Here is a 26,034-nt window from a genome sequence, read left to right as displayed (position 1 = left end):
TAATATTGCTGCACATATTTCAGCGATACTTCAGCAGTTCCCCAACCCCAAGCTGCTGGTGAGCAGAGATGAGACACACAAATATATGTATAACCTTGTGCTTTCAAAACGGAGCCTAAACATGTATGCCCAATTACTTTTTGGAATGATAATTTGTGGTGAATGATGATGAGTGACCAAGAGACAGAAACTGGAGCCCAGTGAGTATAATCAATACACTTTGGCAGATATGCACAGTATAATTGTTCATAGATAGGAATATGACATTAACACAATAGTTCCTCAAATACTTCTTTCAGAGCCTTGGCATTAGGTTACTATTCAGACAGGAAGGAGACAGGTGTGTAAGCCCTTGGCAAACTAGCAGTGGTCCCTGAGCAAAAAGACTGTGACTCCATAACCAGATGCCCTTACTTTCTGTGAAGGTATAAAAAGAAACAGCATCTACCATAAACCCACTGGATCTTGCTTCAAAGTGTGTGTTTCTCTTTCACTTTTTTTTGATCTGGAAGGAATCCAAGCATTCAGAAATCTCTGGTCCATATTTTTGCATATATAATAAAGACAAACGGGAAAGGTTTTACATTTCTCCAAATTGCCTACCCCTATTTATTTTCTGTTCTCACCTTTCTTTTTCTTTCTTCCTCCCCTCCTCCCACCCCCTCTACCCCCAATCATTTTTTTAAGAATCAGAGTCCCAGTTAGTTAAGCCAGCCTTCATTGTCTTTTGAAGGAGAGAGAATCCAGTCAGGGAACAGAAACAATACCAAATGAGTGATTCAGCTAACCACAAAGTTCCAGTATTGAACTGTGGATATTAGATACTTGGATAAATAGAACAATTGGCAAAGCTTCCATAAATGGAAATCTGTTTACATTTACTGAACAATTGCAAATAGCACCTGGCTCTGGTCCCAACACACCATACAGATTGCTCTTATCATAGGGTATACTTTTACTAGTGTAGCTAGTGGTCACCAGTGTTTTTACCTCAGTCATTGTATATTATTCCTTTTATTTATGATTTGAATTGCAGTAGTGCCTAGGATCTCAAGTTAGGAAGAACTACCCTAAAGAATCTACCATTTAAATTCCAAAGAAAGGCTGTATTTAAAAAAATGGAGGACACTATAGTACTGCAAGTGCAGAATACCAGCACTGTACATTCAAAATGCAAGGATGTAGTGACGCTGTAACTGAAGTGCAAATATGGTCCCAATTCGTGGTATCGCCTGAAACTTAATCCTTTTTCATACCCAGACTAACGTTCAAGGGAATACCAGTGCATCAGCCTGAGTTCAAAACAGTGTTAAGGTCCAACTCACTGTCAGACCTTCAGTCTGATAGTTATAAGCAAGCCGCTTGTTCTGTTAGCTTCATGGCCTTCTTTTCTCATGTACTGTCTTGTAAAAAAAATTATGCGTGTGTCTAAATGTCAGAAGTATCCCAGTTGTCTGTTCCATTGGCTCACTTGCTGTCAGTTCATTAAAATGGGGTGATGGGAAGGAACCAAACTCAACACAAAATGTGGGACTTCAGCCTAAAATGTAATATGGAATCTTTACCTCTGAGCTGAACCATTGCATGCCAGAGGAAAAAACAGTCCGAGCCAACTAAGGATTAGTTGGAATTACTCTGGCTTTTTGATAAAATCTTTTTTTTCCTTCACTAAGCCCAAAAGGAAAATAAAAAGTCAGCTTACTTCAGGGTGTACACTATTAGTGGGTGATACTGAAGAACTGAATGTGTCTAACATCTACTATGCAAATTATGGCCTTTTAAATGGTGATCTAACTTGCGCGTTCCCCAACTTGGTACAGCGTGCAAGGTGACTTATTCTATGTGGTGTCTGAGATATTTTCAGGAATTGTCAAAATATATCCAAAACTTAATGCAATGAATACCATGGAAATGCCTATTGAAAAAAAAAAGTAAGGGCCTGAAGTGATGAGTTTGAATCAAATTCATTGAATTCTGTGGATGTTGGTTCAGACCATCAGTGAATAGAATGATTGCTGCTACTGATATTTCATGTTCTAGCATATTGCAGAGCATGGGTTGTCCCCACCATACATAAGGTACATTAGATACTCTAAGAATTCCAACTCTAAGAAATTCCAGAGATTTCATCTCTCTCAACCCCCATATGATCCTGAAATCTGAGGTGGTTAGCACTAGGCTTGATTGAGAAATAGAATTTCTTTCCCACAAGAAATTCCTATATTTCAGCATTTGTTCTTATCTCAAATTATGATGGAAGAAAGACCTTCCAAAACCTGTTCACTGAGTGAAATGTGTTCTCCTCCCCCACCAACAAAAAATGACAATATTTTGTTTCAGGTTGGGTCAACATTCATCTCTCTGTCTGCCTGAGCTGCCACAGTGCCTCACTGAGAGCTGTAGATCATCAATGAGAGCTTCACTTCACCATTACCCCAGTGGACCAGACTTCTTGGTCTCTGGACTATATCTCCCTTGACATGTATTTGGTGGGAAATTCTTGGCAGATCTATCTCCACAGAAGCCCTGTCCCTCAGCCATAACAGGACTGTTTCTGTGGAAGTAGCATACTTGTGGGCTTTCCTTATGGCCACTGCACCAGTCCTCTTCTCTGTGCATGGTTCACATCGTGGAGCTGAATAATAAAAGAGATAACGCTAGGTAAGCACTACATTCCTGGTCAGTTCCCTGTGAGTACTGTGCCATGTACAGGAGCAATATCCATCTTCTTTCTGACCCCAATTCTCACAGAACAACTTAGGGAGATGAAAATAATGTTGCAGTGGCAGGCCATCACTCAAACTCTGTCAGATGTAGACCCTCCCTCTTAGTGGAGGGAGAATGATTATCCTCATAGAGGAACTGTCTCATCCTCCCTTGCTTATCAGGAACACAATACAGTGAAATCTGTCTCAGATGGAACCTGTAAAAGTTGGAAATCTGCTCAGGCTAGAAAAATGTCTACACTTCTGGCCTGCCTTCTGGGGAATTATGTATATTAATCTGTATAAGCTGGAAACTAATGTGAAAATGAGTGGTGAAGGCCAATTTGTAGAATCACTCTCTGATCACGGAAAGCAGTTGCCCTGTATGTGCATCTGAATGAGCACCAAGCAGAGCAGAGGGGCTAAACAGCCGAGACCATTGAGCAGAGGGGCTGTGAAACTTCCTCTAGAAAATAGAAAACAGTTAAAGCCAATTTTTTCCTGGTTTTGTTGATTCTGTCTTAGACAGGTTTCACTGTATTATTTTTAGGCTGACTTCTATATATATACAAGTAAAGACCCAACTTGTAAACTTGTAATCTAAAATATCTAGGCTTTTGCATGGTCATCTCCTGTACAAGTAGTAACCTGGCCTGACATTGCTCAATTTATAAATAAGATATAATGAGACTTCATCTCAAAACAATATGACTGTTGGTGAGTCACAGAAATTATGAAGGCTCATGCTGGTAAACAATGGTGTTGAAATGGGATGGATAACACTTCAATTTTATGTGAGGCACCTTTCATCCCCAAGGAATTCACATGTGGTTTCCAATATGAGGTGTCATTAGGCACATTTTGATTTGGATTTCATTCTGAAATAGGAGTCTTAGGATATACTAAGGGGAAATGTCAGTAGTTCTTTTGACAATGGGATTCTTTTGCCTGGCATGTATATGTTGGCTATTATTCAGGTTTAAATAAAGTTATCTGAATCTCTGATATTGTGTCTATATTGTTTTGTGGCATTCAAGTTCTCTATATAGGACTGACTTACCTCAGGATACTCAGGAAAATTAAGGTAAATCAACTTAAGATATGAGCATGAGCTGAAGTGTATTAAATCTCCACAGGAATGTTCTCATTTAGGGTTTAAGGAGCATTATATCTAATATACCTCCGTTCACAGGATTCATAATCTGTGTTCAGATACTTTAAATGGGTAGTTGAAACCAAGTGAGTCCTAACTTTTTAAACTCTGTAGTTTAACCTTCATCTGACATGATTTTGTAGGCTAAATGGTCTCTTTTTTTCTTGTCAGTTTTTGTACATGCTAAACATTTTGAACCACATACACATTAAGTCTATAGCTTTCATGAAATGATAACAGGTCACTACGGCTAATACACAAATACATTAGATCAGGCTCAATTTAGACATGATCGAAGTGGATAAAGTGAAAGACACTTTATCTGCTTCAATCACAACTGAATTTATCCAATTGTTTTTAACGTACAAAATGAAAAGTTATGACAAATGTTATCCCCTGAAGGTATTATTATATGAACGTAATATTTTATTACTTCTGAAGAATTCTTCAGTAAAAAGAAAAATTAAACTGCCAAATATTTAATATTAAATCTTCCTTATGATAATGAGGCTATAAAGGGAGAGACTGCAAAAATATGGTCACGATGTTGCACCAGCATAATTTCACAGTAGTGCCCACAAACAAGGATATGTACAAGTAAGTCAGGAACACGTCTCATAACCCGTTTACACAAACAGTTGTCCATTTTGCACATGTAGGTTTTTTTATGAGCCCAGCTGATACTTATCTGTGTTTACAGCTGCACCTGTTATAATCACTACCTAGAATTTGGCACTCCATTGTTTAACTTACACTCACAGAAGCATGAAAATTCTGAGTTAAAAAGTTAACACTGTATTCATAATTCACCCTGTTTATGTGTCTTGTACATTTGGCCTACAGTCCCTATCAGAAATATATAAGGATTTTTATTACAAACCTTTTCCACTACTTGCTTTGCAAGCCAGCATGCTAGAAAGCCTTTTAGCTTTTACTTAGCATGTGAAATATGTAATTCTGAATGGATGTGTTCAATTTCTTGGATTTCCATCCATGTTGAGTGAAATCCATAATTTGAGGCCATGGATCAGTCCAGATGGAAAGGTCAGTTTCACAACTGGCTTAAATAAGTATAAATCCCATTGAGTTCATTAAGCCCTGTACATTTCTTAAGAGTTTCGGTATGGATTTAGGTGCTTCCTTTATTTACTCAGGTTTAAAAAATTTTGATCCAAATGATTTGCCCAAATACATGCAGAATTGGGAGTACGATGCCTAACCCCTCGACCTTTCCTTAAACCAGTGTTTCGCCTCCATTATCACAACCTTAATATTATTTAAGCACAGCCTTTGATTGTGTGAAATGGGATTATTGTCAAATATCATTAAAACCATGTGTGTTTTTTCCCCAAATGCATAGGAAGTAAGACTTTACTGGAATCCCAGAGAGTTTCTTAGTTATCAGTACTGCTCTTTATTGTATGTGTGCATCTCTGTAACTCTACTATGTAAATTTCTCTCTGAAAATTTTAAGATGTGACTCTGATAATACTCTTACCAGGAAGCGTTTACAAAACCAAATATGCTTTCCTCTCCATATGAACTGCAAAAGCCATTTAGATGCTTGTTTGCTCTATAGCTCATGAGTTTGAGTTCATACTGCCAGCCAGATTCATTTAGGCTCTTTCATTGCTAACATACATTATAGCCCCCTGGAGATAATGTGAGAGAAATCTGGCAGTAATTAGTTGCAGAGATGGATCCAGCAGTCAGTAGGTGCTCAAGCTGAACTGCACATCTTTCTTTCTTGTCAGATTGTTGGCTGTGATCACCAGTTGGGAAGCACTGTCAAGGAAGATAACTGTGGGGTCTGCAATGGCGATGGGTCCACCTGCCGGCTGGTTCGAGGCCAATATAAATCTCAACTCTCAGCAAATAAATGTAAGCTATTGACTTTCACCTCAAAGGGGTACAACAAGCACTGCTAACTGGAAGGGATGATGTTAATGTGTCAGAGGACCAAGTAGGCAGGGAAAGCATCATTTTACTCCCCTTACAGAAAAATTCACAATCATCTGGAAGAACAGACAGACTCTGGTCCTTGTTTAGCCATATGGGGGAGTAAGGCAAACTAAAGCCACCTCTCCTCACTCTCTTGGTTGGCTGAGTTAGAGCTACTCATACTGTGCCTCTGGCCCCAAATGAGAAGAGAGTGGAAGAGCAAAGAGCTGTTGCCCAGCACTCCCCATCTCAAATCAGTGGGTAAGGAATAGGAGACGTGCCCCTACCCACTCCATTTGCTAGGCAGCTTACATGGGAAGGCACCTAGTCTGGAAGATAAAGCATCCTTAGAAGGGGTAAACTAACTTCCTCCTAAGCAGAGCAAAGGGATGTGGGGAAGGAATGATGATGTCTTTCTGAGATATAGTTCCACCTCAGAGCTTTCTGTGCCTATATAGTGTGGCTTATACTGCAGGCTAGGTATAGTAGCTCAGAGTTCACTCCTATGGGAGCATATTTGTCCTACTGTGCACCTGCTTTTCTCTTCCACTACTATGTCCACTGAATGAACCAAGTCTGCATTTTTAGAATTATTTTTATTTAGGATTTTAGCATCTTTAGAATTGTTGGGGTGTGGGGGTTAAATGCTGTATGGTACATGACCTTAAAGTTTCAAGTAATGCTGTAATTTCTACTGGGAGGTTGCGTATGTGTGTGTGTACATTTGTAGATTTCTGTTGGATATTGGAGGAAAGGCAGCAAAAGGGCACAGCAGCCCCCTTGGCTCTACCAGGAACTAGCAGACCTCCTGCGTCTAAAAAGAAAGACCTACAAGGAGGAATATTCTGCGCTGGTCTGGACCTGCAGGGAAAAAACCAGGAAAGCCAAGGCTGCAACTGGACTCCAACTAGCTACAAGTATCAAGGACAATTAAAAGTCCTTTTTTAGATATGTGGGGAGCTAGAGGAAAAGCAAGGGCAATATTGGACCCCTGATAAACCAAATGGGACAACTGACAACCGATGCACAAAAAAAAGCCAACTTGCTAAATGGGTACTTTGCATTGGTTTTTCACCAGTCCCATTACAGGATGAGAATGCCTGGGTGAAGGTATTTCCTTCCCCTCCATCAATGCTGACCCAGTGAAGGAATACCTTGAGAGGCTGGACACCTTCAAGTCAGCTGGCCCTGACAGTTTACACTTGAGGGTACTCAAGTTGCTGGCAAGCATCATAGCTCAGCCCCTGTCATGGATCTTAGAGAACTCCTGGCACCCTGGTGAAGTGCCCGAAGATTGGAAGAAGGCCAATGTGGTGCCTATCTTAAAGAAAGGGAGGAAAGTGGATCTGGCAAATTACAGGCCCATCAGCCTGACATTCTATCCTGGGGAAGGTATTAGAAAAAATTATCAAAGAGACTATTCTTAACAGATTGGCCAATGGCAGCATCCTGAGGAATAGTCAGCATGGATTTGTTGCAGATAAGTCTTGCTTGACCAGTCTTATTTCCTTTTACGACCAGGTGACAAGGGAGAAGAGATTGATGTCATATATCTTGACTTTAAAAAAAAGCTTTCAATCTGGTATCCCACAATCACCTCTTAGCAAAACTGGCCAACTGCAGCCTCAGCTTCACCACGATCCGCTGGATGGGGAATTGGCTCCATGGTCAGACCCAGAGGGTGGTGGTTGACGGAAGTCAATCGTCATTGTGCGCTGTGACCAGTGGGGTCCCTCAAGCCTCTGTTCTTGGGCCAACACTGTTCAACATCTTTATTAATGATGTGGACATTGGTATCAGAAGCAGACTGGCCAAGTTTGCCGACGACACCAAACTCTGGGGTAAAGCACCTGAGGATAGGAGGGTGATCCAGGCTGACCTTGACAGGCTCAGGAAATGGGTGGATGAGAATCTGATGGTGTTTAACGCCAAAAAATGCAAGATTCTCCACCTTGGACAGAAAAACCCGCAGCATGCTTATAGGCTTGACAATGCTACACTGGCTAGCACTATGGATGAAAAGGACTTGGAGGGTCATGATTGACCACAAGATGAACATGAGCCTTCAGTGTGATGCTGCAGCTAGTAAAGTGAGCAAAGTGTTGGCTTGCATCCATAGATGCCTCTTAAGCAAATCCCAGGACATCATTCTCCCATTGTACTCAGCCTTGGTGAGGCCACAGCTGGAGCACTGCATCCAGTTTTGGGCTCCACAATTCAAAAAAGATGTGGAGAAGCTTGAGAGAGTCCAGAGGAGAGCCACGCGCATGATCAGAGGTCAGGAAAACAGACCTTATGATGAGAGGCCGAGAGCTACGGGACTCTTCAGCCTGGAAAAACACAGGCTCAGGTGATCTGGTGGCTACCTATAAATTTATTTGGGGTGTTCACCAGGATCTGGGGGAACATCTGTTCACCAGAGCACCCCAGGAGATAACAAGGTCAAACAGTCACAAACTCCTCCATGATAGTTTCAGGCTAGACATAAGGAAGAACTACTTTACTGTCTGAGCTCCCAATGCCTGGAATAGACTGCCGCTGGAGGTGGTTCAAGCACCTACTTTGAACATCTTCAAGAGGAGTTTGGATGTTTATCTTGCTGGGATCCTATGACCCCTGCTGACTTCCTGCTTCTGGGGCAGGGGGCTGGACTTGATGATCTTCCAAGGTCCCTTCCAGCTCTAATGTCTATGAAATCTTACTGGATATTGTTAGGGTAACGATATGGATTTTGGGGTAATGATATGGAATCTGGGGGTGCTGGTTGTGCAGTTGAATAAAGGCTTGTTCCTGTGTCTCAGCAAAAGCTTCTGGTCACAAGGTGGAATGATATATTAAAAGCAACCAACTTAGCTAATGCTTCAGTAAGTGGATTCTTAACATGGTGGTTAGGGTGCAAAGTGCATGATGCTTTAAGTAAAAATAGAAGAGCCCACCAACTAGTGTCAGGAGACAAAAGCAGAAATACAGCCTTGGAGATGGGGAAGTCAGCAAGAAAAATCAGCAAGAACCAGCAAGAAATCACAAGTGACCAAAAGAAGGTAGGGGTCAAAGTCTTATGCATTTCATCCATCTACATGCCTCTCTACTAAGAGCGCATGCATAAGGAAGCAAACAGTAAACAGAGGTGGAGCTTGAGCTAGGAGGAGAAATGGGTGGAACCAAAGGAGAGACAAGGGTGGAATAAATGTCAATATGTATGAACCAAGGTGTATAAATGTTGAAAAGAACTGTTGTTCAGGGAATGTCCCTGGTTTATTGTTTTTTGGGACCTTTGCCTGAAGCTGCCTCCATTCTGAATAAAACTTGTCGCAAGCAATGTGTGCTGGTGTTTGCTCTGTCTGCTCTGCTAATGAGTACCAGGATCCGTGAGCAATTGGACCATCATCTTCCCAGTCATTTGCCACCACATGGAGCTGGGGTCTGACCGATATATTTGCATTTGGTTTCTGTGAGGAATATTGACAGGGGTTTGTTTATAGAATCATCTCTGCTCTGTCGGAACGACTTGTTGAATACAGAACACCACACACTGCAGTAATTAGCATGGTGAACTTCTGAATCTTAATGTGCTAGTAGAGGTGGGAGGGACAGAAGGCAAAGACATTTTTTTTGTGGGGCGGAAGGAGAGGAATAATCTGAGGAAGGTGTTTGCATTGCTGAGGTAGAACTGTGGGAATCATTCATAACAAAGGATAGAGGAAGTAAATCTAACTTCTCCACCTCCACTCCTTTTAACTCTTTCTGAAATGTTTGCAAGCAGATGGAGAAATTCTTAGATATGCTTGTAATCTAAAACCCTTTCTAGCTTTCTTTACAAATTATTTTCTGATATGAATAATTCATTTTAAATATTATTTCTTTGCATCAGTGCAACACAAAAAGACCCCTGTGAAGGATCAGGGCACTGTTGCAGAAATGTGTAACTAAAATGTAGGCCCCGTCTGTAAAAGAGATCTTATAAAAACAAGAGACAGCAGATGGGTATAACAAGCAATTGGGGTGGGACAATTATGGTTAAAACATTAGACTATGAATTGCTCATCCATTCCTCATTGCCAGTAACTGACCTTTGAATTTCATCATGGTCCTGTGTTGCTTGGTTGCGTATGTCACATAGTATTGTTTCTGTTTCCTATTGGATGACGCACGTAACTCCTTGCACAGTGGGGATTTTGAACAAACAAACATGACATTTTAAATTTGCTTTATGCCAAATATCAGTGTATGTGCGCTGAAGGTTTGCTTCCGATGAGAGTTTGCACAAACGAAGCTTACCTACTGGGTTGTAGGCAGCAAGTATCATGTTTCAGCTGAAATTCATTCTGGGTTTAAAAATGAATCCCCACAAACTCTTTTTTACTTTGTTCAGTACCAGTACAGGTTGCACAGCCCTCAATCAACAGTTATGATGGCTAAAGCTGATGGGATAAACTTGCAAAACTTTTTAGGAACATAAATATGCAAGTGAGTCTCTAGTAAGATTTTGAAAAGGAGATGGTTACTGAGAACCTTTTGAAAATGCCATTAGATCCAGCCTGCAGAGCCCCGGCTTTGGCAGCATTTAGTAGTGGGGAGTTGTCCACACCATGTGAAAGCCAGCCATCGGAGGCTTTAGTGGAAAGGGAGCTCTCTCTACTCCATGCTGCAGCTGGCCAGCAGAAAGAAGCAGTAGAGGTGGCCTGGTCCTGGGGTCTGTCCGACTAGGGTCATTCCAGCTGTCTGTTAAAAAAAACAAAACAAAACAAAAAAAAATTGCCAACTCCTATACTCGATGCCTATTTCCAGATGTAGGGATATAAATACTTTTAAAATGTGGAATGTTGTCCCCTGTAGGCAATGAATTTGAATGCTACCTCTTACAAACAGATCTGTGACTGGAGATGACAAAGGCAATCTTCAAATGGTAGCTAAAAAGATAGCTATGTAGTGTCCTTGGAGAGAGATCATTAGAAAATATATAGAATTGCAATGAGAGCTGAGACTTGTTCAAATACTTCTCTGTCTGTATCATTCAGATATGTCCATCGTATGACGGAGAGGTGTCCCAGTTCTGGAGCATCGGCTGCTATAGCTGTGTTGGCTATAAGAGAGACCTACTGGTAGAAGAGTTTTTCTGCCAGCATAGTTACACTGCCTCCTCAGGCTACATTAGCTAAGCCAACAGACATTCTCTTCTCTCCACACATGCATATTCAGATCAGAAGTTTTGCTGGCTGAGCTACATTGGCCAGGGAGTGTGACGATTTCACATAATTACACTGGCTGGGCTTTGTTTGTAGACTAAACCTGATAAATGCCATATGGATGTTCTCTTTGTTAGTCAGGTCCCAGATAAGAGATCAGTTCTGCCTCCAGACAGGCATACTGGATTCTAATATCTTAAGTTTTGGCCCTGAAAGCTTCAGTACAGGCCTATATAGCATTATGTATGTGTGTAGCTCCACTGACCCTCATAGTGGGGGGGGGGGGGGGGGGGGTTGCTTTTACTCCCAAGGGTAAAATTAAATATGTCCTTAAATATTCCTGGGATTGGGGCCTGCGTTGTTTTCTGGAATGAGGGGTTACTTTTGGCAACTACCATTTTAATTGCAGGTCATTGCATTAAAAACAAAAACAAAACAAAAAACCCACCTTCTCCTAACAAACCTGTATTTCCTTCTTTATGCTTCTTTCTCTGTGTCCCCAATAAGAAGGTATGAGGACATTAATAAAAACCCTCTTGAGCCATGTTACCATGGAAGAAAGGAAGAATCAGAAGCAGCATATGTGGAACAGGTAGTTAAACATCAATCTAGTGTCTAGTAGGCACACATGTGATTTCATTTCCCCAACGTAAACTAGCAACATTTTCAAAGACACAAATTTCCATTCTTAACACTGCTGCAGGAGTCTGGACAATGATTTGTTTTTTTCTTGCATTTAACCAAAAGTTACTTGAAAAAATAAACATTTTCTAAACTCTCCCAAACATGCTGTTGAGCTCATCACATTGAATTCAGACCTGGATACAAACAAAAAAGGCAAATGTTCTCCACACTGTTTATACCATGTAAGGGTGTAGGGGAAGCAGATGTCAAAAGGGAAATAAGATCACAGAGCTTTAAAACAGTTAGCACTTGCAACGGAAACAACTTCCTCAGTATTTATTGAGATGGTATCTCTCTCCCAAAGGCATCAAAAATAGAAATACAGCAGGGTACGAGATGCGTCTCAGACTTCTCTCCCACATTATTATAACAGAAGAAACACCTGTGTTGATGCCCTTTTCTCCTATTAAATAAAATAAAAAATAAAAAAAATGTTTTGGTATAAAAAGAGCTCATTCATTTGACCACAATTCTTTGCTCTTGGCTCTGAGTTTCAATGATTTTAACCTCTCTGAATTCAAGGAGAACAAATCATATTTTTGTAATAACTGCCTTCACAAAGAGCCCATAGTGACTGTCCTGCAAAACTGAACCCTTAGGGTTTGGTTTACATTCATTAGCAGTTAGCAGACAAATTGTTCCCTAAGTGGCTGGTAAATTCTGCTGATAGCCTGGGTTCCAAGCCAGAGCTGCTGGCAGTGATCTAAAAGGAAGATAATCTTGGTATGACCCATTTTAGCTCCTAGAACACTGGAATTCCATATGGATGCAAAGCAAGAGTCTGTCTGGCCCAGTATCCTGACTCCGATATGGGTAACGTCATGTTTCCAAGTTAGTTGCAGTTCCCCATGCCAGTGTATTACTACTAGACAAGTAGTGCTGGGACTAGTTTTCTGGCTCTGCCCAGAAACAGAAGACTTGATGGTAGGACTATGTTAGCATTTTGTACCAAGCCTAAAGCCAGGAGAAATAGAGCTGCCTTGTGAATTTGGCATATGCTCCTGCAACATGAAGACAGGGCCAACTCACAGATCCCTCCTTGTGCCCCTTTCAAAAGCCCTCTGTCACTCTCCACCCAGAAAGCCAGGGTAAAATGAACAATAGATTCATGCATCTCCTTGAGAAGACATCAGATGTTCCCAAGGTCCAGACAGCTTAAGAGGTCAGCCAATTGGCCAGCTTTTCTGGGACATTTCTTCTCTTTGGGACTGCAACTGGGGGAAAGAGTCACTGGACACACCCCTGCTTATACTCACATCTCTCTTCTTGGGAAAGATGGAGGAAACACTTGTCTACTTCTTATCACCAATAACCTCAGGAAATCTTCCTTCCATCTTACTCCTGCAGCTTTACAAGGGCCAAGATGTTGCAGGATATTTCACGGTAACAAGGACTTTATTATGAATTTCCATGAAGACTAAAGAATAAGGAGTTATGTCCTTGGTACTAAATGGTGCAAGTGAAATGCATTAAAACTTATGGGATATAAACTGAAGACTTGTTTTAAAACAGCACAATTGTGCTGAAGTGTTAAGATCTACTGACATTTCATGGAGCAGTTTCAAGGTTCATAACATACAGAGTGAGTCAAAACCTCAGAATAACAAGGTATGTCATTATAATCCACATAGGAGGTCCACTTTTCAAATACAACAAACAGATCATTTTTAAGGGAACAGTAATATTCTTTAAAAATGCAACTCTTTCCTGACCTCCTCTAAGACATGTAAAATGCACCAAGATAATGTGTCACAGGAATGGGCCTTTCACAAAGAAAACAGAAGTAAAACAAAAAATACTTCTGTTTTTGGGCTCTTTAAACATTAGAATTATAATGGTAAGAAATAAATCTGGATTAAGAAAGTGTCAGAGTTTAAATCCTTCTTTATTATACAGGAGAACAGACAAGAAGTTCTCTCTAGTTAAAAAAAAAAGATAGAGAAGAATTTACATGTAGAAACAAAAGTTTGTATTTGTTATCTTGAATGATACCAGAGACAGTTGCGTGCTGGCTATATTACCAAGTGCTTTTTAACTATTTCACCTCAGTGTTTAAAAGTTCTCAGGAGACTCCTCAAGCTTGAGCTCTGAATAGTCAGAGACATTGCCAAAGCATATTTTGAGCACTGAAATTAGGCTCAGGAGATTGTAGACTTTAACTTCCCCAATGATAAAGGCTCCTGGGTTTGCCCAAAGTAGCTGGCTTCACAGCATCTCTTCTGTAAAGCTTAGGAGCTCCGCAAGACTGAAATGCCAGCATTACAGAGTTTAAGTTCTGGACAGCAGTGCTATTGGAAATATCCAATGCTGTTGGACCATACTTCTGTCCTGCAAAGTTTGGAAACCCTTCAGGACAATAGTTTCAGTAAATCCTAGGGTATGTGTTTGAACTTTGGATAACAGAGGGTTGTGGTTACCAGAGTCCGGATATTCAAAGTTTGGTTGAACAGAATTACCAGCAGTGTAGTCTGAACTAGTCTGAAAGTAATTGCAATTTCTCTCCCTCACCCCCATGCCCTCAGTTTTCCCTCTCCTGCCTCTTCCATGCATATACACATGATCACAACTTATCTGACACACTATGACAAACACACTGGCATCAGCTGATAAAAGATCATTTAGGATGTCAGCAGGGAGCTTACTATTTTTTTCCTAGCACTGATAATCCTAAATTGATTACGGCTTTGCAGCTCCCAAATGCTTTCTGTAAGAAGAGCATTTTCTTTATCTGTATTCCAGCCAATCATAATGCAAGCTGCATCTCCTAGTCAGAGTTTTGTTCATGTGATGAAATTTATACAAGGCTGAAACAAGGAATGGTTTTGTGGTGTGAGTAATTTTTGCCTGGACCAGATGAGATTTATAGCCCATCTATCAGGCAGCTATATGAGAGAACAAGTGAGGGGGACATTGGGGCAAGCTTATTAAGGCTAAGTTGAGCCAACTGAGAGCCAATATGGAATATTTCCCTTTGCACTTTACATTACTTGTGATTAAACAGAGACTTTCTATTTTCAGCATTTTCTGTCCATACACCTTTAAGATAAAAAATGTGAACCAAGTTCACAAATGTGGACACAGATAGTTCTAAAGGCTCTACCAACCTCTTCCCAACTTTATAAAGCTAGCTATGAGGCACCCAAAGCTTTCTTTTATGGGAAGTCATTATGAGGCAGTGACATCTATTCTAGCAGATGAACTTTTAAAACCTCAAGGCTCCAAATAAAACTGTGGAGGAACAGATAGATTTTCATTTTCCTGAATCAGAGAAACAGAAAGACAGGTTCTAAAAGAGGTACGAATCATTACAACAGGGTGTTGACTCTTAATCACAATGACAAAAATTGAGGTGACCCTATTAAATGTTTAACTGCTCTTCATTTTAGGAGAAATGCTCCCCTATCTGAGGATCCCAGATGAGTTTCAGTAGAGTTCTCCCCATACCAAAATAACTTATTTAAAAAAAAAAAAAAATCCTGTCCACAGTTAAGATCCTCAGATGAAAGAAAATATTTATAGTGGCAGAGTTGCTTTCATGTGTCAAGGTAACAAGCAAAGCTAAACAGCTCTTAGGTAGTGGGAATCATGCAGCTTTGTCATAGGAATAATTCTAGGGAGGAGAGGGGAACACCCTCTCCTTTCAAAACTTTAGCTTTCAGGGGCACAACATTATTTTTCTTTTTGGGCACAGACAGAAGTGTAGCTTCCCACCAACTCAGATCACTTTGCAGGAAGCATTCCAAGTTACAACAGCCACCCTGTGTCAAAGTGGGAGTCCCTGGCTAGCGAGAGAGCTAGTTTCCTCATCTGCCTCTGGGCATACCACCTACCTGTCTCATCCACCATGCCTTGTTGTTAATTAATTAGGTTCTTAGTTCAGGCAGGAGGCTGCCCATTGTACACCCCAATATTGGGGAGCTATCTGCAGCTCTGTTCCACCCCTACACCACAGCCCAAGCATCAGATGGCATCTCAGGCAGTTGGCTCAACCGTTCCCTTCACCCATTAGCTGTGGCCCCCAATCATAGGACCAGGGCTTATGGAAGGTGAGGTTCCCATCTCAGGCCAGTTGGATGCCCATGATAAGCAAAGAAGCTTGGGGTCCCATCAGGGTGGGCCCCTAGCCCTTCTGTCCCTTCCAGTCCTGGCCCCAGCATTGACCAGTCAAGTGCCTTGTGTGGATTTTCACCTCCTGCCTGCATTTAGGGAATCAGAGTCCCCCATTCCTAGCTCAGGTGCTCCTGGAAGCATACCTGGCCCTGTAGGGTCACTCCCCCAGCAGGCTCAGGCACCTCTAGAAGCTTACCTGGCCTACCCTGCTCTGTTGGTATATGGCCTACTTGAAGGTAAGGGCTAGGGTTAAGGCACCCCTACTTGCCTTTCACCAGGGTAGTAACTGGCTGGGCATTTCCTGGGAGCTCCCATGCCACTGAGAGCCCCCACCAGGCCACCCACTCCTGGCAGGGTACAGTTTTAGGTCATGCCCAGACACCTCCAAACCATCCCCTACAGCCCCTACCCTTTCCTCCAGGAAGGAGTATTCAACTTAGTAACCAAGCAATGTTACTACCTGGCCTGGCAGCAGGCAACTGTCCTGTTTATATAGGCAACCATGGATGTAAAATGGCTGCTGCAATTAAGCACCTGCTGGCTGCTTGGCTCGACTCTTAAAGTGGCAGGCACCAACAGTGACCTGCTACTTTTCTCCCTGCCCTGACCAAACAGAAGTTCACTGGTGGTTCCAGGGGGAGGTGAAACTACCTGCTGCCTGGGAGCATACAGTTAGTTTCCCCTAGCAATGCCTCCTTCTCCCTCCCAGCCTGTCCCTGTTTTCAGAATCAGAAGGGGGAAAGGGAGCTTCGTCAAGGGGCTCCCTAGTTAGTGCTGGAGACTGGGGTGGGTGAATTGGAGCCCCCGCCTTGGCGGGGGAACTCCAAATATACCTGCTCGCACACCAGCAGGGATTGAAAAACCCCAGACCAAGTTCCCTCCACTCCCTCCTGCCCCATTCTGAAAACAGCAACAAGCTGGGAGGCAGTGCAGATGCAAGTTATAGAAGACATTCTATTTTGAAGGATCTTCATCTGAAAACTCATGCAATGAGGGGTCAGATTTTCACCCAATTGGCCATGTTTTAAATGGTCTGCAGCTGTGCACTTGTGTTTGGTAATGCATTTAGATCACTTTCTGTGGCCAGATTGGGCGAAAATTGTCACTTCTGTGTGTGCCCTTTGATTCTGACTTTCAGCTTCTAGATGGATAAGGAAGGGGTAGTGAAAAAGCAGAGAAAGGAGAAGCACACTGAGTGCTTCCCCCTCCGCCCCCATTACTCCTGTTAATCAGCTGTTTAGCTAGGAAGCAAATATGTGGAGCCATGTCCCACTGCAGTGCAGCTAGATGTTATTGAGATTGTTGGCTCTTAAATGTCACTGAGCTAACTGTCATAGCAGCAAATAAACCTACATGTGAAAGTGAATTAGTGGCTATTGCCAGGCACTTCTTACAGATTCAGTCCAGCCCTAATTAAAGCTGTTGACAATGTTCCCTAATAAGCACCTGTTTATGGGACAGTTTTTAACAGACCTGTGTTGTACCAGGGCTTTTTGATAGTAGCAAGTAAATGAAAACAATTACTGCACTATGATACGATTGTGCCTTTCACCTTTGATCATGTCGGCTTCAGGTGGGAAGAGGAAAGTTTCCTCAGCTGAAGGAGAGATCACATGAGAGACTAAAGAAAGTGAAGAAGAAAGGCCTTTAGGGGTTCAGCTGGGGAGGAATCATGTCGTAGGCAAAGGAATGGGGAGGTCTGGAGTTCAACTTTTTTCTTTTGAAGTTACTAACAGTTTTATGCTTCCCTAACTCAGGACAGATATACAAACCAAAATCATTTGGAAGGGCAAGATGTCCTGTGTTTGAACTGGTGGCAAGCAGAAATAAAGAGCTGCCAGTTGTTCTTGAAACACTGGAAATCTTGGGTAGGAGCAGAGTGTAAATAAGAAATCAGCAGGTTGGGATCTGAGTGCAAATGTTATTTTAAGGAAGACCTTTCCCTTTTGTTAGGGTTCACTGGTCTCTCTCTCTCTTTTTTTTGTAAAGTTTTACTTGCAGTTTTCCCATGAACAGCTATTTCAATGCTTATTTGGAAACAGGTGGGGATTTCTTGCTTGTTGACTCCAGGCATTTGTGTTTTTCCCCAGTGGATGACACGGTGGTTGCTGTTCCCTATGGAAGTAGGCATGTTCGCCTTGTGCTGAAAGGACCAGACCACTTATGTAAGTACAAAAGACACATTCTGTTTTTGTTTAGAGAAGGCTTCCTATCCCATCACATACTGTTTACAAAGGGGGCATATGGTTTCTTTCTCTCAAATAACCAGTTTTAACTCAGGGGACAAATTCTGCCCTCAGATGCTTTCACCAGTCCCATGACATCAGTGGAACTTGCACTTATATTTTTGGTCATAGGTTCAAAACCTTTAGACCCTTCCATAAGTCTTAAGCTGTTTCTATTTGTTTATATTTTTGCTGGCTAGCTGGATGCCAAGCATGTCTGTTTTAAGAGAGAGAGAAAAAAGAATTAGAAAGACTTATCTTTTTATTTTTTAAACCTTTATTATAAAAATATTAAAAAGGTGAAAGTGCCAAAGAATGTGTGTCTGTCCCCCCAGGGGCTGAGCATGAAATATTTGTCAACAGCAAAAACACAATATCACTGGAGGTTGAAACCTCTTTCCCCCCTATGCCCTTCATGGGATTACGTATTTGGGATTAGCTGAGCATCTTCCACCTTGCAGAATGCCCCCTCAGTGACCTAGCATGACACAGACTAGTCCACAGTTTGTCACAATTTGTTGCAAAGTGAGGTGTCCAAAGACAAATGTGACACATGCATGGCCCAAGAAGTGGAAAAGTTGGAGGGCGCTGTCAGAGCCAGCCCTTGTGAGCCATTTTCTGCAGCTTTTCCAGTTCAGCACCTTGGCCTGGCCCAGCAGAAAATTAGCCAGGCAGATCATGCTCCCTTTGGCGCTCTCTCATGTGGGATAGACAGAAGAAGAGAGAAGTAAGGAAAGATGAGGGAAGAAAGAAAAAAAAAAGGAGAGAAAGCTACATACAAAGATAATGAGGAGGGTAAAGTATAGGCTTTCCTACTGCTGAAATCAGCCCCAAAGTGCTTATATGTTAAACACACAACTCTCCCTCCTCCCCTGTCCTGCACATATACAGAGCAAGAAGGGAAAAAAAAAAAAAAAAAAGGAACGTACACATGCTCCTCATGAGGCAGTATAACTCTTAAGGACAGAATTTGGTTATGCAAGTCCACTAACTTTGATCCTACATCTGCTGGCATGAAAAGGGCCTTTTCTCACTCTAACAGAGCACCCTGTTACTCCCAGGGGCATGGGCAGTAAGCAGGCAGCCTGCAGCTGGCTGTTACCTCAGTTAGGCCTAACTGGGGAATAGGGCCCAGTTGTTATATAAGGGATGGGCCTGAAGCAGCAGTCTGCTGCTAAGAGTTGAAGAGACATCACCAGCTGAGCTGCTGTTCAGCATAGCTTGGAGGTAAGGGAGGAGCTATTGGGGTGTCAGGAGGCTCCTTGTCCTGGGTATAACAGAAAATTGAACCCTGCCAGGAAAGGGTGGCCTGGTGGGACTGTCTGTGATGGGATAGTCTCCCAGAAATGCCAGGTCAGTTACTGTCTCAGTGAAAGGTGGGTGGGGTCCCTGATAATCCCAGTCCCCACATCCCTGGTGGGTAGCAAAATCAAGAAAGGGGGAGCCCAGACTCACTATGAGTACTGAGGCAGGGCCCAGGCCAGGTGGAGGAACCTGAGATAGTACCCAGACTCAGTGGAGTCTGAAGCTGCACCAGCAAGTCAAGAGTTAAGCTCCACCAGGGTGGGGCTTTGGGGAGCTGTTAAGGAAGCTCCTGGGTGAAGGGATAAGGGTTAACTTATGGAGTGCACTGAGACAGGCCTGGGAGTCCTAGCCCTATAGTGAGGGGCTTGGAGCCTGAGGATGGGGCTTGGAGCCAGGAGATAGGGGTTGTAGGCCCAGAGATGTGGCTTGGGGCCCAGTATGTGTATTAGGAACATGACAAGGGCAAATGTTAGGCCATGGAACATCTGCAAGATGTGGAACATGATAAAGGGAGGTCAGAGTTGTGTACATAGCCCTTGTCATCAGGGCAAGTAAAGGGCAGCTTCCTGCCTGATGAACATCAAGGCATGGCAGGAAATGTAGGTGCATGGTTTGCTCAGAAGCAAGTGGGTGGGCCTACGTTGAGACCGGCTCGGGGATGCCCATTTGTTACGTTCTCCCTGTCCCTTCTTCAGTGCTGTCTAACTTGGAGGGTGTTAGAGAATATTCCCTGAATTCAGGAGAATGTTGGGGCTGTGGCTTTGACTGGTCCTGAATAGGAACTCAATGGAAAATGTTAAAGCTTGGTGCAGTTTTCTCCTTCCTTGCTGTCAATGCTGTTACAGTCAGAAATACTGAAGCATTCTCTAGTAGTAACCTCCAAACACTGCAGTTTAAGATGCAACACCTTAAACAAGTATTGTAGCATCCTATAGTCCTTTTAAAATAAGGATGGGGACAGTTTTCCAGCTGTGTAGACCCACTGAGACAGCCCCTGTATTTCCTGGTTAACAGAATATTAATAATTGAGAACTTCTCTGCGTTTCAGACATTCTCACGAAAATGCTTCCATCCTGGTGCAATGGAAAGTGTGGTTTTTCAATCCTATGTCTTGAGACAGCAGTAGGCACGTAATCTTTGTATGACTCTTTAGTAAATTACAGGTTATAAACTAGGAAAAAAATGCATAACTTTTGCTTAAAAGTTCAGATCTTCTGAAGTACTTTGAAATACTTCATTTTTAATAGGCCCTTTGTGTATTCCTGTCCTGCTCTAAGGTGGTGGTTATTCCTTTCCCTGTAAATAACTTCCCCACTTTCCTTCTCTCTGCCTTCTCTCCTTGCACACACACTCCATCACAAACTAGCAAACATTATCTTGTAAGTCTGTTTGCAATGAAATTAGCCTGTAAGGCAGCCTGGGAAGATTTTCTTTTTTCGTGAGAAGAGCACCTGTGGAAGTAAGCAAAAGGCTGCCAGAGCACACTTTTCCCTCAAGACATCACATTCCAAAATAAGAAAGATCTGGATCAGCAGGCCATAGCTGAGTCACTAGACTGAGATTCAGATCACGTGCTTTATATAGATATGAATGGATCCAAGTGCATCTCATGTTGGTTTCAGACAACTCCATGAAATATTTTGTTAATGTATCGAAGGATTATATATGTGAACTGCAGTTCAGCTTTGGGTTTTTTATTTCTTCCCATGAACATTTGGTTGGAGGGGAAGTCAGCAGGAGTCTGACTGCAATATACAGCAACTCTTTAAAACGGTGATTTTTTTTTTTTCTTCCCTATACTTCATACATGGAGTCATGAGCAGAAATAAAATTTCAAACTGATTGTGCCTCAAAGTCAGAAACAAACTAACCTCATCAAAAATCAAGGAATTGAGAGAGATTCCTTAATACACTACACTCAGCAGCTACTGTTTTAAGATCATTCCTGTGGCCCACCTTGTAAAGCAACCCAATTGCAACAATTTTTAAGAATTAACTTATTTGTCCAGCCTTTTTTTCTCTTTGCCATCTCTGAACATGTGTTACTGTCACATGAATATGTTTTTCAGTATCCTGTACCACTCTCCTTAGGGACTCATTGTATATTGGCTCATTTCTGGGTGGGAGAAGGCATTCCTAAACATTGTAAAGAAGTTTGTGAAGCCCTTTGAGATCCTTCATGATGAAACCTGTTATCCCTGTTTGATAGTGACAAGAGTTCACTATCAAATATACTACAGGGAGCAAGCTGGCACTGACAAAACTAGATGACATAACAGGCCTTCCTTTTGATTACTGACTTCTCATAACCCTCTGATAAATATAAGGTCATTAACCCTACAGAGCAGTACCTGAATCGGGATACACTTGGGATCTTTGGGCACAATTTTAGAGATAAACAGGCAGAAAGAGTTTAGTTGTCCCTATTACAGTTTCCCATTAGAGTCTCCTTCTTGGACTCTTTGCAGACACTTTAGCTAATATTTTATATATGTTTCCTTTTTCTTTGCTGGACAAACTGATTTCAATTAATGGGTGGCAGGCAGTAGCTGTATGCTGGTCTCTCATATCTGGGTAATAGCTGTAAGCCACTCTCTGGTTCTGTTCATAACCTCATCAACAAGATTTATTCCTAAGCATAAAAGAATGTCAGTCCCCAAAGCAATAACTGAAAAACCTCTGCCTTTTCCTCACCCTGGGGTAGTGAATGAGGGGAGGGAGCAGTGGGCTAGTGTCACCCTAGTTACCACCAATGGCAGAACTGTTCCTTCACAGCCTACCTGCCCGCTCTCTCTTCTCTTAAATCTTGTAGCTGGAGCCCTGCACTTCTTTCTCATCTGCTAACCACCCTTGCCTAAAACAGGCCTGGCTTCTCCCAAGTCCTTACAAAATTGGACCTCCCTGTAACAGTGGCCCACCTAGTTTGTCATGTTTAGTGGTATACCTCCTTTACCTCCCTTTAACTCTAAAAGCAAAACCAGAAGTCAGCACAACTAACACTAAAAAGCACAGAATGACTCCCTCCTTCCACAAAAGAGCATGATTTATTGCATACAGGGCTGCACACATTAGAAAGCCTGAGAGTGAATGTGCTCGATAAGGCTAGAGAAGAGAGCAAGAGCAGTGTCCTGTGAGTGAGTAGGTGGGTTGGTGTATAGGGACAGAGCCGAGAGGTGTTAAGTGTTGAACGTGTTAGGTAAAACAGGTTGCAGGGATAGAAAAATGAAAAGGAATATGTATGGGGATGAGAAACCTCTCAGCTCTTGTCATTACTTCATGTTTTCCTTTCTTACATTCTGTCATTCTGATAATGTTATTTCTAATTTTTATGCATATGGCTGCTCTGTGTGAAACAGTAGAGCACTTCTAGTCTCTTGTTAACTTGTTTGTGTTTGCCAGATTTGGAAACCAAGACTCTTCAAGGTGTGAAGGGTGAAAACAGCCTCAGCTCTACGGGCTCTTTCTTTGTGGATAATTCTAGCATCAACTTTCAGAAGTTTCCAGACAAGGAGATACTCAGAATATCTGGGCCTCTCACTGCAGACTTCACAGTCAAGGTGAGGGTTAGAAATGAAACACAACAATAAAAAAAAAAAAACAAACCCAAAAACAATGTCCATGCTTCTGAAGGACCAGAGAGGTTTCCTAAAAATAGTTTTCATGGGAAACAAAACTGGGACCTGGTCCAGGCTATTTTCTGTGCCCTCTGTGAATAAACAGCTAACATGATGGAAGTTTCATTGGAAGCTCTTTGGAAAAGAGACTTAATTTATTCAGGGGAACAAATATCCCAGGTGTATCTTAAACAGAAAAGACGGTCTAATGACAAATGATAATGGATGATGCTGTTTGGGATAGGTATAACCCACAGACCAAGCAGCTTGCATAGTTTGTGACCTGAAGAGACTGCAAGCCTGAGTTTTCATTCTGTTATGCTGTTTTTTACACTGCTGTAATACCACCAGAGGTGTAAAATGGATTTAATGGAGCAAGGAGCTAACCCAAGGGTTCCAAAGTAAATGGGTTGGCTTTGGTTGAGAAGTAGCCCTGGTATCATTTGGAAGTTCTGCTTTATGTTGTATTAGAAATAAGAATCAAGTTGTTTCCTCCCATTAGTGCTTTTCTGTTCTTCCAGGTAATATAAAACGCACTGCTGGAAGCAATACACACATTCCGTAGTAAAAATGCACACGGAGAAATGAACATTTGGGAATTACAATAAAATAAAGTCCTTTTTCAGTAGGTCAGAGGGACCTGAAGGATTTCAGCTGTAAAACCTGTATCATATCCAGGACTCCATAAATTTTTCATCATGGGACCTCAAGGCAAAGGGTATTTGATTTAAGCTAACATTGATGACCTTGTGACAGCTGGATGTATGAATGCTGGACTGGAAAATGTGACAGGTGATTTGGATTGGAGGAGGGTGGAGCAGTGCACTGGTGACTGTCCCCTGCCTCTTTTAGCATGGTTACAGCCTCTAATCCAATCCAGATACAGAAGCCAAAAGTGCCTGGTGAACAAAGAACCACAGGAAAACAAGATGATATTTTATCTGCATGATGGTCATGGGCAGAATTAGTTTAAAGAAAGCAGTTTAAACCCTGCCATGCTACCCCCCGATGTGGAATGAATATCCCTTGATTAAAAAGTCACTGTCCAGATACAAATATTTTTTTTAAAGATCCTCTGTCATAAACAACAGTCTAGATTATAAAAGCCAAAATAATGGTAATGATTTAAACTTTCTTCCCATTTGTTACTGGCAGTTCTGAAATATGAATTGATTAATTGAAATACAATAATTGGAGGTAAGAAAGTCAGTAGTGAAACATGGACCTGGGTATCAGGAGAGCTGGGTTCCATTTCAGATTCTGTCAGAGTTTTTCTGCAAGTCAATAGAACCACTTTACCTTTATCCCTTTCTCCATTTCCACATTGGCAAAATTAAAGGATTCCTGTCTTCCTCTTTAAAGTACTTGGAGGTGGGAGGGAGAGAGAGAGATGAAAAACATCAAATAGATGTAATTTTGCATAAGCTCTCCTGCCTCCAGATCTAACTCCCATTGACGTGGCTGGAAATGTTGCCATTGATTTCAGCAGGAGTTGATATGGTCCCATCCATGTCACTTTCTGGTTTTCACAAGCACCAAGCTACTGACTGTGGAATTTAAACATACCAAAGGAAATGTTTGCCTTCATTTTCTTTTTACAGCTTACTAATTCGAAACTAATACATAAAGTCAGGGAAACATTTCTCTTGGTTTTAGGTTATGCAAAGACCTATATTTACAAAATCTAGCCATACATTTTGAGCTAAATTTGACCTAACAATCTCTTCGTTGCTGTACTATGAAAGAAGGGATTTCTCTGTGTAGAGTAAAAAAAGTGAACAAGATGAGGAAATGTTGCAGGTTTTTACAATTTGTTAAAAGCTGATCATATGCTTGATGATCCACAGTATTAAGCCAGTGTCTTTCCCCTGGATTTATATGAAAAAAATTACAAAGGCACTATAGTACATTCCTACTAAATTTTCAGGAGCCAAACACCAATTGAAGTTAGTGAAGTTCTTTTTAAGGATTTCAGAGTGCTTGGGATCTGGCACTTAACAGTTATTGCTATACTTAAATCTGTAGAGAACTGGGTTTTTGCTGACTGTTAATGAAAGGATAGAAATAGATTATGGTACATTTAGCCAACAGAGATCCCTGCACATGCAAAAGCAAAACTGACACCATTATTCTCTGTATTATAATTAGTTTTGCATTCTCTTAAAATCTTCAATGACTGGATTTTCTAATTGTTATATTTATGCAGAAAGCATCTCTCCAGGAGGCAAGAGTATACAAATGTGGGCATGCTTCCAAGCCTTGCCCACATCCTTCCTTGCCTGCCATAACCTCAACTGCTTTGCCTGGAGTATACAGACTAATGTATCCCTGAAAAGCAAATTAAAGACCCTGTCGTAGTGGCAGCTAGCTTTCTGCATATGGGGCTGCGTTGCATCTACACTGCTATCACCACAGCTTTGGGGCTGCCTTGCAAGGCAGCAGGGACAGCACAGAGCAGACGCATGGGGTCAGGGCAAGTACAGCAGGGAGCTGCCAGCAGAGCGAGGAAGAGGGGCCTCTTTTACCCCATGCTGAGCAAATAGCTTCTGTCAGGGGCTACCGCTGCTGTGCCTGGGCAGGTAAGCCTCGAGCAAGCGCAGGCCGCCTGGGGTCAGAGCTGTGCAACAGGTCCCCACCAATACAGTGGGGCTGAGGCTGGCGGTGGCAGCAGTCGTAAGGACCTGCTTGCCGCCTGGTCTGCCTAGAAAGGCAGTCCAGCTGCGGAGTGCCCCAGCCCTGCTGTGTGTTCAGGGGGTGGCAGGACGTGCCACGGCTGCACTGTGCCTGGGCCAGGAGATCAAGAGACCCTCTCTGCAAGCCAGACAAAGACCTGGCCTGCGGCCCATATTTTGCCCACCCCTGTGTTGCAAAAAATTGTGGTCCATTTCTTGGAGGCCACCAAAATCATAGACACACACTCATTTAGCAGCACAAAAGGTGTATTTGCAAATAGGGTCAGAGCAGAGTCAAAGACTCAGATTACCCTGAATCCCCCACGGAATTTTTGCAAGCTGTATTTATCTTCTTCCTCCTGGGCACGTGTGCAGAAACAGGAACTCTTACAGCTCATTTCCGTTTCATACAAACATATATGTGGTTACATCACTACAT

The 26,034-nt window shown here is 42.2% G+C and overlaps 1 protein-coding gene across 10 annotated transcripts in view; it reads left to right on the top strand.

Moving 5' to 3' along the window:
• Positions 1 to 26,034, top strand: part of ADAMTSL1 (ADAMTS like 1) — a 639,880-nt gene that overhangs the window by 413,155 nt on the left and 200,691 nt on the right. For all 10 annotated transcript variants that reach the window (XR_002104654.1, XM_019554877.1, XM_019554882.1 and 7 more), the window contains 3 exons: positions 5,613 to 5,739; positions 17,870 to 17,944; positions 22,709 to 22,866. Coding sequence is in view for 9 of the 10 variants with exons in the window: in XM_019554877.1 (XP_019410422.1) it covers positions 5,613 to 5,739; positions 17,870 to 17,944; positions 22,709 to 22,866 (360 nt within the window). In the remaining variant the exon portion in view is untranslated. The remainder of the gene's footprint in view (positions 1 to 5,612; positions 5,740 to 17,869; positions 17,945 to 22,708; positions 22,867 to 26,034) is intronic.

The sequence above is a fragment of the Crocodylus porosus genome, unplaced genomic scaffold, assembly GCF_001723895.1.
Source record: "Crocodylus porosus isolate Cpor-Errol unplaced genomic scaffold, CroPor_comp1, whole genome shotgun sequence".
Classification (NCBI taxonomy): Eukaryota; Metazoa; Chordata; order Crocodylia; family Crocodylidae; genus Crocodylus; species Crocodylus porosus.
Note: the sequence above shows the minus strand (reverse complement) of the source record. Positions and strands in the feature narration are given on the sequence as shown.